Source organism: Panthera leo, chromosome A3, assembly GCF_018350215.1.
Source record: "Panthera leo isolate Ple1 chromosome A3, P.leo_Ple1_pat1.1, whole genome shotgun sequence".
NCBI lineage: Eukaryota > Metazoa > Chordata > Mammalia > Carnivora > Felidae > Panthera > Panthera leo.
Window position 1 is genome coordinate 113,925,315 of NC_056681.1, and position 20,403 is coordinate 113,945,717.

General features: G+C 40.5%; 1 protein-coding gene across 4 annotated transcripts in view; it reads left to right on the forward strand.

The window, feature by feature from the left end:
• The first annotated feature begins 5,502 nt into the window (after positions 1 to 5,502).
• MEMO1 (mediator of cell motility 1) overlaps positions 5,503 to 20,403 on the forward strand; it is a 125,291-nt gene continuing 110,390 nt past the window's right edge. For 2 of the 4 annotated variants that reach the window (XM_042933304.1, XM_042933303.1), the window contains exon 1: positions 6,220 to 6,378. In XM_042933304.1, coding sequence (XP_042789238.1) covers positions 6,318 to 6,378 — 61 coding nt within the window. In that variant the 5' untranslated portion in view covers positions 6,220 to 6,317. Of the gene's footprint in view, positions 5,857 to 6,063; positions 6,379 to 20,403 lie in introns of those variants that run through there. The other 2 variants (XM_042933308.1, XM_042933307.1) reach the window with 2 other exon arrangements.

Below are 20,403 nucleotides of genomic sequence, written 5' to 3' on the forward strand. Positions count from 1 at the left end.
CTTTTTAGTGACATTTTTAACATTTGATTAAGTAGTAACTGGGTAATTTTTATTAAAGCATCAATAATTTTATCATCTTGACAACAGTTCTTCACCTGTGACTCACATCAGAGCCACTTAGGGAACTTTTCATGTTTGTTTCATATATAAATAGTCCTGGAGAGCCTGATTCAATTGTGATCAAGCCTGGGCTTCTGACTTTGACAAAAGCTCTTTAAGCCATTCTGATATACACCTCTGGTTAATGACCACTTTGAAGTAATGCAGTACTCTGCCTAGTGCTACATTATTTCTGGTGTTCTACTGAATTCTCTTTGAGATGGGGTTTAAATTACTCAATCTTGAAATTGATCCTTTTAAAAGTTACAGCTGAGAATAGGCATATTTTGTGCTGGTAGTACACACGCTTCTTACTGAATGCTTATCATGTACCAGGCACCCATGCTAAATACATGAATTGTTATATAATCTTCAAACCCTGTGAGGTAGATTTAATTTTAATAACTCACTTTTAGATGAGAAAAGTGAGATTTTTTTAACTTGCTCAAGGGGAAATAAGTTTGGGGCAGGGATTCAAACCCAGATTAATGCTATATTACCTTCCCTTAATGCTATGTTACTCTCTGCTTTAATGTTCTCAGGGGTGCTTACAATTTTTCTTTGGGGGAAAATCAGTTTGCCCTTGTGTGTGTACAGTAGGAGGCCTTTTATCTAGTTGGTAGACGGAAAAGCGAGTCATGGTAGGGAAGCCTCAATGACACTGAACAATTTTTTTTAAACTTAAAAAAATATAAATCTTTTTAACCTGATAATATTTTTTTTCAATCTTTTCTTGGGTATGGGTTCTCTGCTTAGAATTCTGTTTCGTTTTTCTTCCTCAAACCACTTCTGTAATGTATGGTCTGAAAATTCCAGTTTTCGTTTTTTTCTGAAAGTAGAGGATTATTTTAGACATTTAAGAAGTAATTTCTAGAATCCTATAATTTTTTAATGATTTTTTTTTCTCCAGGCTTCAGTCATCTGCCTCTAATTTGGCAGTTTTTACTTAGTCTTTCCAGAGTATTCCACCTAATTTTTGTAGCTCTTTTGCATTATGTGTTTGCATTTCATTAGTTTATGTAATATTGATTAAATTGTGTAGTGGTTGTACCTAGTACAACTGGTATAAGTCAACTGGAGAACACGATGGACTCTTGTAAGTTATGTACATAAACCTGGGAGGAGATTGTAATAATGTGAGACTTTCCTAAAGAGTGTAGTCTATAACCTTCAAGAGTTCAACTTATATTTGACTATGGGAATGGAGAGCATCACTTACTCCAGTAAGTTAGTGAAGTAGAAACCAGTTAAGAAAGTTTCTACTACACTTTGATGAGGTATTTTATGTGTAGCTGGCAATTACATTATAGAAGCCATTCCTACCCTTTGAACACTTATTTGGGTAGGTTATTGTTTAGTAAACAACTATAGAAATAGAGTAAGAAGTGCTACGTGTTACAGAGAATTTGTGAATTATGTTGGTAGATAGCTTAGTGGGAAGATGAGGAGAGCAAATTAGGCATAGATTCATAGAGGAAACGGAGACCTTGAATTGAAAAAAAAAGAAAAATGGCTTGGGTAGAATGATATTGTCTACTTAATTCTGACAATCCTATAGAAAGAATATTGAACCTTTGCTTAAATCTCATTTAGGAGAAGGTATAGTGAGATTTTAGGATTGATAACTTCCTGCTTCCTGATAGAATGGTTGTAGGGATAGCATAAAATCTTGTAGCCAGATATTTTTCTGGACTGGATTCCAAAAAGGCATTAACAAATCGGATGCCTGATACCTGTCATCAACCTGTAGAAATGAAGGACGAAGATGAAAGCTGTAAATGGCTATCACTGAGAATCTATTTGTTTAAAAATCTCTAAATTTAAATTAGGAAAGTAATATAATAGTGGAAAATAGGTCACCAGAGATAAAAGGGCCAGGCAGTAATGAACATGAATTTTCTTTCAAAAAAACCCTCTTGTCAGACTTAAAAAAAACAAAACAAAACAAACCCTAAATCTTTTGACTCAGTTGTTTCATTTCTGGGAATTCTAAGTAATATTAACAATACATTTGACAAAAGTTTTGAAAAATTTTTTCCAAAAAATTAGAAGTGAACAAATTTTCATCTCAACAGGAATCACTAAATCTGTAGTTAGCTTAGTGTCAGGTACATAGTTAAGTGTTTAATAGATATTACTTATAAAATTTGACTTCTAATGGAAGGGCAAAGTTGACTGACAGTTTAGAGTACTAGTTAAAATTTTTTTTTAACTGAAGTATAGTTGACACACAATGTTACATTAGTTTCAGGTTTACAACATAGTGATTCGGCAACTCTAAGTTTTGCTGTGCTCACAGTATAGCTACTTTCTTTCACCACACAACACTATTACAGTATCATTGGCTATATATATTCCCTGTGTTGTTCCTTTCCACCCTGTGACTTATTCCATCACTGGAAGCCTGCACCTCCCACTCTACCAGTTTTTTGCTCATTCCCCCAACCCTGTCCCCTCTGGCAACCATCAGTTTGTTCTCTGTATTTATGTGTCTGTTTCTGGTTTTTTGTTTATTCATTCGTTTTGTTTTTTAGATTCTGCCTATAAGTGAAATCATAATGGTATTTGTCTTTCTTAGAGTGTCATTTTTAAAAATTTATTTTTATTTATTTTTGAGAGTGAGAACAAGCATGAGTGGGGAAGGGGCGGAGAGGGAGGGAGACAGAATCCCAAGCAGGCTTCCACTGTCAGCACAGAGCCCCATGTGGGGCTTGAACCCATGAACCATGACATCATGACCTGAGCTGAAATCAAGAGTAAGACGCTCAACCAACTGAGCCACCCAGGTGCCCCTTAAGAGTACCAGTTTTAATTGAAATCAAAAGAGCATCTTTATGTTAAAGTCTTCTCTCAACGTTGATTTGTCCAAAACTCTGTAGTTTTATTCTAGAATATTTTTCAGATATGGGGGTTTTAGTAAGTAGTAGGCTGCTCCTCAAGCTGCCAACCATGGATAAATAAATTATAAAAATGGTCAATTTAATATTGTCATGTAGATTCCAAACATGAAGTCTAAAGATGTAAGTAGTGTGTGTGTGTGTGTGTGTGTGTGTAGGTATATATGTAGATGGCACAAGTTTAATCTTTTGTCCATCCTTATGCTTTGGCCACCTAAACAAGTACCTTTACAATTTATTGTGTTTCCTTCTGGAGGTAATCTGTATATATGCAAGTGTACGAGAATACTTCCAAGTATTCATTTTTACATTAATCATAGCATACTTTAAACATTGTTTTCCAGTTTGCTTTAAAAAATTTTTTTTAAAGCTTTCCATACCAGTATATAGCACCACCTATTCTTTTTAACGGGTGCATATGTGTGGATATATCCTAGTTTAACAAGACTCATATTGATGGGTATTGTGGTTGTGTTAGTTGTTTGCTAGTACAGACTGATGCAGTGAATATATGACATGCTGTTTCAGAAAATATGTTGGGCTATGAATGTTGGGTTCTGGGACTAGTGGTGCCTTATTTATTAAAGTCTTTGCTTCATAAGGACTGTATTAGTGAGGAATTCTTCCTTGCCCTTTGCTGTGACTGATGTTTATGGAGTGTCAAATCCAAACCCCTGGTGGATATAATGGAAATTGTATATAATACAGGATATAACACAGGAATTGCACAGTATTGCCACACAGGCTTCTCCTAGGATATGAAATGAATATTTTGCATTATATGGATCTCCATTAATTTAAGGGGAGGTAAGTGAATAGTTTCAACATATTTCTTTCAGGAGTCTGTTCTTGAATAAAAGATGGACAGGAGGAATAATGATGGGATATTTTGAGAGCATTCTAGAGATAATAGTAGATCTTTTAACCTTTCACTTCTGTTGGCATTGTGGTCTTTGCTGAGTTTGACCAGGAAGAAAACTCCTTCGGGGGAAAGAAGCCTTCAACAGAGCATTTCCATAGGGAGGAAGCTTAAATTTAAATTAAATTACTAGTTTGGAACGAGACCTAGAGTTGTTGCTAGGAGTAGAGGATAATGTTAAGAATAAACCAAGAACAGTTTATAAATTGTTTTCAGATTATTTTCACTTAATCTCACAGCAAGCCTGTGAGTTAGATATTATTTTTTGCATGTTGACAGATGAGAAAACTGAGGCTTGAAAAGGTTAAATCACTAGATGCCCATGATCACATAGCTGATCAGTGACAGCCAGGACTCAAATCTGATTTTCTAATTTGACCAGCCTGAAATATGAAGCTTTCTTAGTTCATTGTATCCAATATCCCTTCCCTGTCTTTTTTGGGGCCATAGAAACACAATTAGGAGTCATTAACTTGAGGAACTACCACTGCTTATCAATGCCATATTAACTGTATCAACAGTTTTCTTGAAATTTATAATGAAAAGTTTACCGATTTACCATGTCATCATTTGCCACTGAGTTTTGGTATTCCAAGAAGAGTACCATGGAATTAGAGCTCCAGCCCGCCTTTTTGTTATCTTTAAATTGACTACTTGGCACATTTTTTTTTCTTTTGGCTGTAAAATGTTTATATTTGGGCAGGTTAGTGGTAAAGTGAGAGGGTTAAAAATTGAGTAAAGAAATACAGGTCAGTCTAAAATAAAAATAGATTTTTAAAAAAATTTTTTTTGTCTAATAACTGTGTAGAAGAAGGTGTGAAAGTCAGAAATGGTCCAGTATTTGACCAGGTTTTTAGGCCTGGGATCTCACACAAGATCCTTGGGCCTTTAAGCTGAAAAGGTGGGAGGAGGGATGGGAACAGGACAAGTAATTTAACACTTCCTCAGAGGTCCAAGATATCCTACTTTACTGTGATTCCTCTATAATTTTAAAGGAATTCTTTGTTCCTGGAACTTCTGTGGAAAAGTTGGATTTATAAGAGGAGGAAATGTTGTATGCATACTATGTCAGGCTCTTTACATTTATTAACTCTTGTAATTCTAGGGACACTCCTTGAATAAATTATTCCCTTTTCATAGAGAATAACTGATGCTAGGTATATCACACTTGAATCTCAATTAGGGAGTTAAGACAGGCACTTCCATCCATATAAAATGAAACAAGATAACGTTTATAGTAGTCAAAGCCAGGATTAGGTGGTCAGGGTGGCCCAGTGAAGCAAAAACTAGAATTTGCGGGACCACAGGCACACCACCATGTGCCTGTTTCTACAAATGAACTTCCCAGCGTGGCCACGAGCTCGCATCCCTGGGAGTGAAACCTTGGGGGTGTGAATTCACTAAAAATTCGTGTGCATGATGGGGGTGGGGGGGGGGAAGGGCAAACTGGACTGTCCTCGTGGAAAACCGCATCGGCGTGCCCTCGGAGCTCTACATTTAAGGAAGTTGGCTGGGGGAGGGGGCTTGCCCTGCGGCTGCGTCCTGCTCCCCGCACCCTCCCCCCCCGCCCCCCCCCCCCCCCCCCAAAGCCTCTGCTGCCGCTAAACCCCGGAGAGCGGAGCGTGCACGTTGAGATTCCTCGGCGGGCCTGGCAGCGGCTGCTGGGCATGCTCAGTGGGCAGGACCCGTTAGAGTGGCGAGTAAGGAAGCGTTGGCTCGTCTCTGGGTCTGCCTTCCCCGGTTCAGGCCCCGGCCCTGGGCTTTTGTGTGCGCGGAGCTGCAGCCGCCGCTGCCTCCTCGCGGGGCCGCCCGACCCCAGATGCCGGCCGGCCTGTCCGGTTTCCGCCGTTAACCTCGCCGCGCGGCTGGAGGAGGAGCGGGGCGGGGCGGGGCCCGCGGGCCGGCGGCCGGGCGGGCAGGAGGGCCCTGCCGGGGGTGGGGGTGGGTGCGGGGAGTCCCGCGGGGGTGGGGGGAGGGGGCGGGCGCGGAGTCACGGGGGTGGGGTCACCGGCGGTGGCTCGGGGAGGCCAGCTGGGAGGGGAGGGGGCCGTGGGGGCGGCTCGGCGGAACCGGCCGCGGCTGGGGAGCAGCGGCGAGGCCGGGGGCCGGGGCCAGGGCGTTCCGGGCTTCGCTGAAGCCGCCGCGGGCCCCATCTTCCGGCGGTCGCCGGAGTTTGTGGTGATTGTTGCTGCCTCCGCCACCGCCCCGGCTGCCATCTCCTCCTCCTGGGCCGCCGCCTCCTCCTCTTCCTCCTCCTCCTGGGCCGGGCCGATCCCCTCCCCGCCGCCGCCTCCTCCTGGGCTGGGCCCGCGGTGTCTCGTCCCCTCGCGGAGCCGCTCCTGCCGCCGCCGCCGCCGCCTCCTCATTCATCCTCGTGCACCATAGGCGGCACAGGCACCAAGATGTCCAACCGAGTGGTCTGCCGGGAAGCCAGTCACGCCGGGAGCTGGTACACAGCCTCAGGTAGGGCCCCAGGCCGGCCGGCCCGTCAGCCCGCCGCCGCCGCCTGGCCCCGCGCCCGCGGCCGCCCGAGGTCGGCGGCCCGGCCCCGCGCGGCGGCGGGAGGGACGAGGGCGCGGACGGCCGCCGGCCGCGGACCGCGTGGGGAGGGAGCGGCCCGGAGGCCGGCCTCGCCGCCTCCCCCACCCGGGTGGCAGCCCGCCGGGCAGCCCGGGGCCGGCCGCCCTTCTCGCTCAGCCCGGAGTTGGGCGAGAGGGAGAGTGGCCGCCTCGGCAGCCTGCGCCCTCCCTCGGGACCCGGCTGGAGGAGGGAATGCGCTCCCGGAGCTCCCGGACCCGAGTCTGCTGGTCGCCGCCTCCGGCTCCCGGGAGGCGGGCGGGCGGCCGGCCGCTGCCACCCCCCCCCCCCCCCCCCCCCGAGAGGACGGTCTGCCCGGCGCCCGAGCCCCGCTTCCCCCACCCGGCGCCGAGGGAGGGACGCGCGTTCCTGTGCTCGCGGTTGCTCCCCGCCGGCGGTCCGAGCGGCGCCCGCCACCGGGGCAGTCCTCCGTCTGGCGGCGTGCACGGCCGCGTCCGCTCTCCCCTCTCCCGCGAGGAAGTCCTCTCCCTCCTCCGCTGGCAGTTTGGCAGGAGGCAGCGCTCCGCTCTCACCTTTAAGGTGCTCAGCTGTCTGGAGAGGAGTGCGCGGGGTAGTACTTTTTCCCGTTGCCGGACCGGAGCCCACGGCTCCGCCCGTGAGGTCTGCGGGAGCGGGGTCTTTTCTGGGATTTGCAGCTCTTGTGTGTTGGGGGTAGAGTAGAAGTATTGCCAGGCGGTGGCTTGGGGTGGCCTCCCAGCTCTTTTGTCAGTGTTTTCATTGTTACTGTCATTCACGAAGGGGGCAGCTGGGATTGGCATCAGCACTTTTGCTCAGCAGCCTCACCACTCTCTAGTCGCTCAGCACCACGCAGGTGCTGAAGTACCTAAGGAATTAGATTAGGGTCTGAGCGAACGGAGGCTTCTGTCCACACTGCCTAAAAACGTTTTAGAGCTCTTTAAGAAAGCCTAGGGACTTTCCCTTTAATAAACGTTTTGTTAGAGCGACTGTTTCCTGGGATTACTTTCAGGAGTCACATTTCTGGTAAGTTAACAAAGAAAAGTTCCCCTGTGATTCCTAATAGTTTTCAGTCATTTGGTATTGGCTTATCAATAACTAGACCTAACTTTAACGTGGATCGCTTCATGTTTCCTTTTGCAAATAGTTGGATTGGCTAGTGACATGGTTTGTGAGACAGCAAAGATTTGGAGGAAAATTCATTGCTCTGAAGTTGCTGAACGAGCTCATAAATACATGCACTTTACTGACTCACTGAAGATTCGCTGCCTTAGGAAGACACAAAAGAATCATAATTTGCAAGCCTAACAGGTAGCTGTAGTTTTGTACTAAGCAAATGACATTTGACTTACCTTCATGGTCCTAAAGTACTTCATAAACATTTAATCATTTCTCACAACCTGAGAGTGTCAGTTAAGCTTTTCTTGTTCAACACATGGGCTGTGCCCAAGACTGTGTACTAGGCAGAACAGGAACTGAGAAATGGGGGAGTCCCTAGCTCCTGGGTTTGCCCTCCAATTTAGTGTATTGTTAACATCCAGTTTATCAATTATAGTCTTTTCAGGGTTGTAAGTCACTAAGCTTCTTCAGTGTATTTTGAAGGTTAAAAAGTCTCAGTTTTCACTTTCATGGCCTTCTTTTGATTTATTTCTTTTGGTTTTGTTTTCTATGCCTTTCTATAAGTGTTAAGTGTTTTAAACTTTTTTTTTTTTTTTTTTTGTAGCTTGCATTGAAATTTCAACAAAGGATTCTGGAGGAGTCTTTATAGTTTCTTGAACATTCTTTGGGTAATAAAATAAGGCAAAGTTGACACTTTGGACTTGAAGAGACTTCTTCAATAATCTCAAATATGGGAATTCTTTTATCCGGCTCAAAACATTCTCTAAGTATAGCTATCATTAGGGAATGAAAATGAAGTAATTTCTTTCTTTCTTTCTTTGTGTGTGTGTGTGTGTGTGTGTGTGTAAGCATAATTTTATTTTTTTCAGTGTTAGGTTCAGGTGTACAGTATAGTGATTCAACAATTCCTGTAATGGACTGTTTTCTTAAAAAATTTGAAATACAATCTTATTTCCCTAAACTTTCAAAGAAATCAATAATGCCATTTTGATAATGTGAATAGTTATAGACAACTTCATTGTTAAAAAAATTCAGAGCATGAGTGTCTTGTGTGTATGTATATATATGTGTGTGTGTGACTTTAAACTTAAGTGATTATTTTTAAAAAAAAAATTTTAATGTATATTTATTTTTGAGAGAGAGAGACAGAGCGCGAGCCTGGTGGGGCAGAGAGAGAGGGAGACACAGAATCCGAAGTAGGCTCCAGGCTCTGAGCTGTCAGCACAGAGCCCGACGCTGGGCTTGAACCCACGAGAGACCATGACCTGAGCCAAAGTCAGACAACCGACTGAGCCACCCAGGCACCCCTAAACTTAAGTAATTATTAAGGATGAATTTAAAGCAGTGTAGTTGTAAAAGCTTATTTTGTATTTGAGAAATAAGTGAAGTAAAAATAAGTAAACTTCAACTTGGTTTGGTAACTTGTTTAACATTACCCAGTGTACCTATATTGATAACTTTGACCATTGGAAAAGTTTTACTTGTGTTATTATTGTTTTCCCTGGTGAACTACTCTTAAAAACTTGAGTAATAGGAGAGAGATGTCATTGTGGATTGTCATTCTGTTCTTCCTACATCATTCAGATCATGTCCATAGAATTAAAGTATTTGGTTATGGGTGAAATCACATTTGCTTCAGTTCAGAAAAAAAAAAAAAAAGTGTGTGTGTACTTATATATGTTACATGTACATACACATATATATCTTTGTTTTTATTTACTTCTTGTTATATGCTAGATCCACTAATAGAAGTCTAAATTATTCCCTGCCCTCGAGGAATTTACGGTTTATTTAAAGTAGGTAATAAGACAGCAAATACATTTTGGAGAAATTAGGAGTGCTTTTATAGGAGTTCTGAGGATTGTGGAATCACTTTAAGGTAGGATTTGAATTGTGCTTTGAAGGAATGGTATTTAGGTGGGTTTGGAGAGGAGAAAAGAACATTGGGGAACACCACAAAATACAGAGACAAATAATGTGAATAGATCAATTTAATAAGAATGGAAGGTTCACACTTGGGTGTAGTTCTTGAGCCTGGAATAGTAAGTAGGTTGGTGCTACAGTATGGATGCCTGTGAATGCTATGCATAATAGTGATTTGACTTATTCAGTAGGCAGTCAGAACCAAGGGAGAAGTTTCTGAGTAGGGAGCTAATATGTGAGTAGCATTTTAGGAAAATTAATCTCATAGGAAGGTTAACCCTCAGTTCTTTACCTGTGTGTAGCAGGGATCAGCAAACTATGCCCACAGCCCAGATCCAGCCTGCGGTCTTTTTTTTTTTTTTTTTTTTGGTAAAGTCCACTAACTAAGAATGGTTTTCAATTTTCAAAGGGTTTAAAAAACAAGCATAAACCAAAAAGCGCAGTAGAAACTGTCTGCGTGGCCTGTAAAACCTAAAATATTTAGGCCCTTTACAGAAAAATATGCCAGTATTTTACAGTAAAAATATGCTTCTAGTGTAGGTTAGTGGTTCTCAAAGTGTGATCTCTAGACCAGCAGCATAATGTATCTGTACTCTATATTTTCTCTTATAGCTTTTATTTCATTATTTCAGGCTCTTACTGTCTTATATCAAGACAGTTATAACTGCCTCCTAACTGGCCTTCTTTCTGCCAGTCTTATCCTCCTTAAGTCCATCCTCCACGTAGCTCCCTGAATAATCTTCTGACCACATAATTCCTTTACATAAATCTCACTGACCATCTTGCTTGTTGGAAAAGGTCTGTTTCTTCATGACTTGGCATCCTCCTTTTTGGCCACTCCCTTCTACCCCATCCCAGTCCTTGCTTTTACCACCCCTTAAAGCAACATGTAGCAGCTCTAATTGTTTCTTTAAATACATTGTGCTTTTTTACTCAAGCTGTTTGTCTGATGGAATGCACTTTGCCAGGATAATTCCTACTCTTTTAAAGACTCAGGTGTTCGTACCTCCAAGAAGCCTATCCTGTTGCCTTGCCTCTTCCTGGCTGTTTTTGATGTTCCTTTGTACTCTCATAACGTCCCGTGCTTAGCTTTATACATTTACCTGGTTCTCTGTATGTGTGGTCTTCCGTAACGTTAGGAATTGCTTGAAGCTAGGAGCAATATCTTACTCATTTTTTGTACCCTGAGTACTCAGAACAGATTTTATACTTAGTAGGTATTTAGTAAGTATTTGAATGAATGAATGTTAAAGTGCTTCACATATAGTAAATATGGACAAAGATCTTGATTGTTTAAATCCTGAAGAACAGCAGCGTGATATAAGATCATTGCTAGTTAAATCTCTGAGTGTACTACCAATGAAGAATGTTGGTGGTGGGAAAGGATTAGAAATCCTTTCACCAGTTGGGGACCTCATTTTATACAAGACTTTTAAAGAAGTGTAACATGCCTTTAGAAAATATGACTAGATGAATTTTCACATTATAAGCACATTCGTGTAATCAGTACCCAGCTAAAGAAACATATCAGTGTTGGAATCCCCAACCCCTGCTGTGTTCTTTGTATTCTAACACTAGAAAAGTTTTGCTTGTTTTTGAACTCTATATAAAGTAGGATCATAAAGTATATCTTATTTGAGCTTCTTTTGCTCAGAATATTATATTTATGAGATTAACCCCTGTTGTGTTGTAATTTGTTTTTTCTTCTTGCTTTATTCTGTTATGTGAGTATACCACAGTTTATTCATTCTCCTGTTGGTGGACATTGGATTATTTGGTGCAATGAACATAGTTGTACTTTTTTTTCTGGTAAAAAAAAGGTTTTTTTTTTTAAATTTATTTTGAGAGAGAGAGCGCGCGAGAGCGCATTACACGGCAAGTTGGAAAGGGGCAGAGAGAGAGAATCCCAAGCTGACTCCACGCTCAATGAGGGGTCTGATTCAGGGCTCGATCCCACAAACCATGAGATCATGACCTGATCTGAAATTAAGAGTTGGCTGCTTAACCGATTGATCTACCCAGGCACCCCTACAGTGGAATTGTTAAGTCATGATTATGGTATGCTCATTTTTAGTAGATTCTGCTAAAGCTTTGGAAAGTGGTTTTACGAATTTATGCTCCCACCACCAGTGTATGAGTTCTAGTTGTTCTGTATCTTTGTCAACACTTATTATTGTCAGTCTTTTTATTTTTACTTATTCTGGATTGGTAGGTAGTGGTATTGCATTGTAGTTTTAATTTTATTTTCCTGATGACTAATAAAGTTGAACACCTTTTTATATTAGGGACCCTATGATATTGGCCATTTGGATTTCTGCTTTTGTGAAGTATCTGTTACAAAGTCTTTGGGTCTTTTTCTATTAGGTTGTTTACTTTTTTCATATTGATTTGTAGTTCTATACATATTGTGGTTATAGTCTTGTTAGATTTATATATTGCAGGTATTTTTTACTCTGTAGCTAGCCCTTCCAGGATCTTGGTGTCCTGGTGAATCAAAGTGCTTAATTTTGTCCTGGTGAATCAAAGTGCTTAATTTTAAAGAAGTCTAGTCTGTCAATTGGTTAGTGCTTTTTAATTTCCATTTGTGAAATCTCTGCCTATGTCATTGTTATGAAACTACTTTCCTATGTTTAATTTTTAATTTTTATTTTTAAATATTTATTTATTTTGAGAGAGAGAGGGAGAGGGAGAGAGAGAGAGAGAGAGAGAGAGAGAGAGAGAGAGAACGAGCAGGGGAGGAGCAGAGAGAGGGGGAGAGAGAATATCCCAAGCAGGCTCCTGGCTGATAGCACAGAGGAGGTCATGAGATCCATGACCTGAGCTGGAATCAAGAGTTGAAATAAAAAAATCAGATTCATAATCAACTGAGCCACCCAGGCACTGTCCCCCACCCCCCATGTTTTCTTTCAAAAGCTTTATCTTTTTTTTTTTTTAATTTTTTAAATGTTTATTTATTTTTGAGAGGGAGAGAGACAGAGCATGAGCAGGGGAGGGGCAGAGAGAGAGAGAGAGAGAGAGAGAGAGAGAGAGGAGAGGAGAGAGAATGAATCCAAAGCAGGCTCCAGGCTCTGAGCCTTCGGCACAGAGCCCGATGCGGGGCTCGAACTCACCAATGGTGAGATCATGACCTGAGCTGATGTTAGCCACCCAACAGACTGACTGAGCCACACTGGCACCCCTAAAAGCTTTATCTTTTTACCTTTCATATTTATATCAATAATTCATCTGGTTGATAGCTGTATGTGTATGAAGTAGGTATATTACATAAATTTTTTTTGTTGAACTAAATGTAGATACAGAAAAAGTATTCAAGTGTACACTTTGATGAATATTCAGATTTAACATACTCTATGTAACCAGCCTGTTATATCAAGAAATAGAATGTTGTCAGCATTCCAGAAGGATACATTATGTTTTAATGTTTAAAAAAAAATTTTTTTTAAATGTTTTTATTTATTTTTGAGACAGACAGAGACAGAGCATGAGCAGGGGAGGGGCAGAGAGAGGGAGACACAGAATCTGAAGCAGGCTCCAGGCTCTGAGCTGTCAGCACAGAGCCCAACATGGGGCTCTAACTCATGGACTGTGAGATCATGACCTGAGCTGAAGTTGGATGCTTAACCGACTGAACCACCCAGGTGCCCTGTTTAAATGTTTTTTGAAATTGGTATGTCTAAGTGTATATTTAATGTGGGGCCTTTCCCCCCTACCCTGTCCCCCAAAATGGTTGTTATATTGATGGTACATCTCATAATTACTGGTTGTCCTGGAATCAAGGAAATATAGCAAAGTCTGATGATTTCAGAAAGCATTCTTGAAGTGTTTGTATGATATATATCTTAAAAAAATTTTTTTTTTAATGCTTATTTTTGAGAGAGAGAAAGAGAGCATGTGTTTGAGTATGGGGGAAGGGCACAGAGAGAGAGAGAGAGAGAGAGAGAGAGACAGAGACAGAGACAGAATCTGAAGTAGGCTCCATGCTGTCAGCACAGAACCTGACATGGGGCTCAAACCCATGAACTGTGAGATCATGACCTGAGCTCAAGTTGGACACTTAACTGACTGAGCCACCTGGGCACCCCTGTATGATATATGTCTTAATTGCAGTTTTACTTTTTGAGTTGTTTTATTCATTTTGCCATATTTCTAAACTTTTAATAAAATTTTGTCAGGGAGCTGTGGTTGGAAAACTGCAATTGTTTTACTTTTTTGACATGTGCCTTGAGTTTAGAGTGTCAAAATACATCTCGGTGTGTGAGAAATTGAAAAACTGTCTAATAAAGATATTCTCCTTTGAAGTAAAGAGATTATATGTATAATATTTAGTCTTAAAATTAACTTTTTGGGTTACTAGATACAGTGTTCTGTATGCTGATTTTTCTTTGCATTTCATCCTGCTGTTTTACTTGGAAAAAGGCAAGAAGGAAAGAACAAATTTAATAGGCAAACTGTTAAAGTTTTGTTTGATTACCACTGGCTCTTTCTCACTTTTCTTCTTGTTTTTTCTCATGTATTTTCCAAGTCAAAGTCATCTTTCTTACCTCCATGGTATAGTTTGTAGTTATCTCCTTTTGGATTCCTGTCCATTTGAAAGACCAGGATGATAGCAAAAATGTCCTTCATTAAACATATTCTATGGGTATGTTTCCTATATTTGTATATAATCTGTAATCCTCAAGGACACTACAAGGTTGGTATTGTCTCCATTTATGGATGTGGAAATAATGACTCAGAGAGGTTGAATAACTTGTTTAAGGTATATTTAAGTGGAGGAGTCTGATTGCAGGCAGCCAGTCTGACTGCAAGGAGATATGGTGAGATATGCTGCTCCAAACATTGAAGTTTTCTGCTCTTCAGGTTTTTTCTAAACTATTGACATTTAACTCACACTTGTGTATATCTTATGGTTTATAAGGCATTTTCTCATACATTTTTGATTTTCACAATAATCCTGTGATTAGGTATAGGATAGGTAAGGCAGGCAGGCTTTAATCCACCCCCTCCTTGCTCTCTTATTGATGAGAAACTAAGACTTGGTGGAGGCTAAATTGCCTGAGTCATACTACTGGTAAACGGCGAGCTAGGATTTGAACACAGGACTTCTGGCTGAAGGCTACTGTTTTTTGTTTGTAGTGCTGCTGGAGTAAGAGAGAAGTGGAATTATTTGGAGTCAGTAAGCATCTCTATAATTGTTAAATAAATGTTTTAGATTATAAAATAATAAAAGTGTGACTAGAAACACTTATGAATATTGAATATTATTCATAGAAAATAAATACTGGTAAAGGAATTGGTTTATTTTAATTAGGCTGGTCCCAGAATTTGAATCAGGCCGAACAAAACTTGATACTTCTGGAGAGGCTTTGTTTAACATTCAGTGATTCAATATTGAATAAATTGAGCTCTGTGTGAAGGGTACTGCTCTAGGGACTGGTAGTGTAGCAGGAGATGAAACAAACAAAAATCCCTAGAGTGTATATTCTGTTTGGAGGAGATAGACAATAAATAAGGTAAGTAAGTAAAATATATAGTATATTAGACACGGGAAAGTGCTATGGAGAATTATAAAGCAAATCAGAGCTGCTGATGCATAAAAATGTTTAAGAATCGGAGGGAAGTTTGCAATTTTAAATAACATTGGAAGGGAAGACTTCATTTGAATGACTTTGAGTTAAGACTTGAAGTAGAGGAGAGAGAGCAAGCCTTGCATTGTAGGTAATTTTAGAGGCCAAGATGATTTTTTAAGTTTATTTATTTTTGAGAGACAAAGACAGCATGAGTGGGGGAGAGGCAGAGAGAGATGGAGAAAGAGAGAATCCCAGGCAGGCTCCACACAGTGCAGAGCCTGACATGGGGCTCAAACTCACAAAACTCACATGACCTGAGCTGAAAGCATGAGACTCTTAACCGACTGAGCCACCCGGGCGCCCCTAGAGGCCAAGATAATTTTAGGCTGAAGGTACGTCAAGTTCAGAGGTCCTGAAGCTAAAGCTGGCTTGGAGTATTGGAGAAACAGCAAGGAGGCCATTGCAACTGGTATGAAGTGACATGGATAGAGTAGTGTGATATGAGGTTAAAAGTAAATGGCTGGAGCAGAGGCACAGAGGTGCTTTGGTCAGATAGGTCTTGAAGACCATTGTAAGGACTTTTCTTGAGTGAGACAGCTGTTGGAAGGTTTTGAGCAGTTGATGACATGCTCCATTTAGATTTACTAGAATCACTTGACGCTGTAGTGAGTGTCAGGGAGTGGTGAAGCCGGTGGCAAGGGCAGAACCAGAGAGACCAGTTACGAGTAAGCACTAATCCAAGTAAGAGATGATAAAGGCTGGCATTGAGTAATAATAGCAGTGGAGGCAGGTCAGAGTGATTGGTTACTGGATATATTTTGAAGGTAGAGCTGACGGGATTTGCTGCCATACTTGGAAGTGGGGTATGAGAGAAATAAGTCACAGGTATTTCTTTCTTTCTTTCTTTTTTTTTTTTTTTAATTTTTAAAATGTTTATTCATTTTTTTTGAGAGACAGAGATACAGAGTGTGAGTGGGGGAGGGGCAGAGAGGGAGGGAGACAGAGAATCTGAAGCAGGCTCCAGACTCTGAGCTGTCAGCACAGAGCCCGATGCAGGGCTCAAACTCACAAACCATGAGATCATGGCCTGAGCCAAAGTCGGCCACTTAACCAGCTGAGCCACCCAGGCGCTCCAGTCACGGATATTTCTTAAGGTTTATCTGTTAGAAATTGCAGTAATGGAGTTGCTACCACCTGAGGTAGGGAAGACTTATGAGAAAAAAAAAAAAAAATTGGTAGAGGAAGGTTAGGAGCTCTATTTTGGTTTGTTAAATTTTGAGGTACTTACTGTAAGTCACGTGGGTACATGAGCCTAGACTTTAGGGGAGAGGCCTAGACTGGAGATGTAAAATTGGGAATTATCATTATATAGATGGTATTTAAAGCCAAGTGTCCGGTGAAATCACAAGAATGGGAATAGCTAGGCCAAAGAGGTTCATGACTAAGCCTTAAAACGATTCCAACCTGAAGAGGTTGGGTAGGTGAGGGAGATCATGTAAGGAAGACCAACTGAGCATCTCATTAGGTGGAGAATGAGATAGCCCAGGACCCAAGTAAAGAAAATGCTTGAAGGGGCGCCTGGGTGGCTTAGTCGGTTGAGCGCCGACTTCGGCTCAGGTCACGATCTCGCGGTCCGTGAGTTCGAGCCCCGCATCGGGCCCCTGTGCTGACAGCTCAGAGCCCGGAGCCTGTTTCAATTCTGTGTCTCCCTCTCTCTGACCCTCCCCCATTCATGCTCTGTCTCTCTCTGTCTCAAAAATAAATAAACGTAAAAAAAAAAAAAAAACTTAAAAAAAAAAAAAAAAGAAAATGCTTGAAGACATCTCAGTGCAGTTAATATAGATTTGCCTTGGAGTTTTTTCTTTGACATACACATTTCAGTCTTGTCTAGGCTGCTCTGCTCTTCGACATCGTTTATGCTATTGCCAGAGCTTCTCAACTTGTTGCCTACTTTCCATTCTGTTCTTTACACAACAGAGAGAGAGAGAGAGACAGAGAGACAGAGCGAGAGAGAGGTATCTTCTAAATATGTGAATGAGATAATAGTCATTTTTCAGAACCCTCCCCTCATACTTAAAATCACATTCATAATTCTTACTGAGGCTTAGAAGGTCTTAACATGCTCTGACCTCTGCTCAACTTTCTGATTTCATCTCCTACCACTTATTCTTTATGCTGTTCCAACCATTCTGGCCCTCTTACTGTTTCCCAAATATGTCAAGCTTATTCCTGCCTTAGGACTTTTGCAGGTACTTCCCAAGATTGGCTAGTTCGGGCAGAGTAGCCAAGGAAAGGATATTTTTACTAATTCCCTTATTTTGCTAGTCACAACTAGGAGTAGAAATAGGAAGGGGTGAAAATGGGTGGGATAGCTTTTCTCAAAGTGTGATGAGAAACAGTAGTCCCTGGAGATGCCTTTGCAGAAAGGCTTTATGGTCAAATAAGTTTAGGAAATGTTGCATCTGTTTTTCTCCCTTGGGCCCAGATAAGTAACAATAGACTTGTTTTATGGCTCATTACATGGTCTGTCTTGGTGAATGTTCTGTGTTCATTTGAAAATAATGTATGTTTTCTGTAGTTGTGGGGTGGAATGCTTTCTAAATGTTAATTAGGTTAAGTTGGGTTATTGTATTTAAGTCTTCTACATTCCTATTGATTTTCCTTATTTTATTATTTATGTTAGTTCCTGAGAGCAGTATTGAAATTCCCAACTATAATTCTGGGTTTGTGTATTGTTCCTTTTAGTTTTGTTGATTTGTTGATTCATGTATTTTAAATATCTTATTTAATGTACATGTTTGGGATTATGTTTTCTTGAATTAACTATTATTATGTATGTTCCTCTTTATATCTGGTAATATTTTTTGTTCTGAAGTGTTCCTTGTTTTATATTAATAAAGCCAGTCCAGCTTTCTCATAGGTAATATTTGTATGGTACATGCTTTTTCATCGGTTTCAGGGGTCACTGAGACTACCTTCAGGTTTGATGAGCCCTTAGAAGGACTCCTAGAACTCAGAAAAGCTGTTATACTTACAGGTACAGTTTATTACAGAGAAAGGATACAGATGAAAATCACAGAAAGGGAAAGGTGAATATAGTGGAGTACAGGACAAATCAGGTATCAGTGTGTCCTCTCTCAGTGCAGTTGCTCTGACAGTGTTAAATTCTCTCATCAATGATTTGACAACAAGTGTGAAGTCTTGACCGCCAGGGAAGCCCATTTGGGCCGTGGTATCCCAGGTTTTTATTTTATTGGGGGTGTCAGTCTTATAGGCATAGAGCACTCTTGTGACTAACTAATCAGTCTCCAGCTCTCCTGTCTTTTGCAGAGCTCATAGTGATACAGTGTGGCCCATGGTATCAGGAAAACAAAAACAGGAATTTACGACAAATCATATTGTTAGCATAAACTAGCAAGGCCCTAGGTATACGAAGACCCTTTTTTTTTTTTTTTTTATTGTGGTAAAATACACATAGCATGAAATTTGCTATTTTACCAATTTCTAAGTGTACACTTCTGTGGCATTTAAGTACATTAATATAATTTGCAGCCATCACCAATGGTTTCCCCAACTGAAAGTCTGTACTCCTTAAATACTAACTTCCTATTGATTCCTCTTCTCATCTCCTGGCAACCACCATTTTACTTTCTTTATCTATGAATTTGCCTATCCTAGGTGTCTAGGTTAAGTGGACTCATAAAATATTTGTCCTTTTTTGTGTGACTTTCTTTACTTAATATGTTTTCAAGGTTCATCCGTATCCAAATTAGTATGTGTCAGAATTTCATTTCATTTCAAGGCTGAATAATATCCATTGTATGTATAAACCATATTGTATTCATTCATCTGTTGATGCAGAGTTGGGTTGTTTGTACCTTTTGGCTTTGTGAATTAATAGTCCTGTGAATGTTGGTGTGCAGGTATCTGCTTGAGTCCCTGCTTTCAGCTGTTTTGGGTATCTGTCTAGGAGTAGAATTGCTGGGTCATAGGGTAATTCCATATTTAACTCTTTGAGGAATTAGCAAACTGATATCCACAGCAGCCACACTATTCTTCATGCCTACTAGCAATGTACAGGGGCTCTACTTCCTTCACATCCTTGCCAACACTTGTTCTTCCCCCACTTTTTTTCTTTGATAATAGCCATCCTAATGACTAATGATATGGAACATGTTTTCATGTGCTCATTGGCCATTTGTAGATTATCTTTGGAGAAATGTCTACTCAGGTCTTTCTCCTATTTTTAGATTGGTTTGTTTCGTTTTATGAAATTAAAAGAATTCATTGGATATTCTGGAAATTAATCCTTTATCAGACATATGAGTTATAAGTATTTTCTCCCATTCTATAGATGGTCTTTTCCTTTCATGATAGTATCTTTTCATGCACAAAAACTTTAATTCTGATGAAATTCAGATTTATTTATTCATTCATTTATTTATTTTTCTTTTGTTACTTGTGCTTTGGTGATGTATAAGCAACCATTGACAAACCTAAGATCATGAAGATTTGCTTCTGCAGTTTCTTCTGAGAAATAAGTTTATATGGTTTTATATAGTTTATAGTTTTAGCTTTTACACTTAGGTTGTTGATTCATTTTGAGTTAAGTTTTGTATATGGGGTGGGTTTGGGTTCAACTTTATTCTTTTGCATGTGGATGTCCAGTTGTCTCACCACCATTTGTTGAAGAGACTATTCTTTCTCTGTTGAATGTTCAAATCAATTGATTATAGATGTTTGGGTTTATTTCTGGACTCAGTTCTAGTCCATTGGTCTCTATGTCTATCTTTCCTATTCCATTACCGCACTGTTTTGATTACTGTAGCTTTTTTACCCCATTTTTGATAGGTGGTTTGGTAAATATAGAATTCAGTAGGTGTGTTGACATTACTTCTTTTGGCACTTTATAAATGTTTTATTGAATTTCGGCTTGCACGGCTTCTGAGAATTCTGTGATTTTTTAAAAAAGTATTTGTTTCTCTCAATACAGTGTTGTTTTTTTTTTTTTTTTTTTTTCCTATGGTTGTGTTAAGCTTTTTTTTTTTTTTTTTTAAACTTATTACCATTTTCCTGCTATTTTATCATCATGTGCCTTTGAGTGATCTGAGTTTATCCTTTTTTGGGATTCACTAAGTTTCTTGGATCTGTGGGTTATAGTTAGCAGCAGATTTAGAAAAATACTTGTCATAATCATTATTACCGCAAATATTTTTTCTTTTTACCCCCTTTGTTTTCTGGACTCCAATTAAAAGTATGCTAAATAGCTTGGTATTGCCCTATAGTTAATTCAGAATTTTTTTCTTCTTTCTCTCTGTGCTTCCTT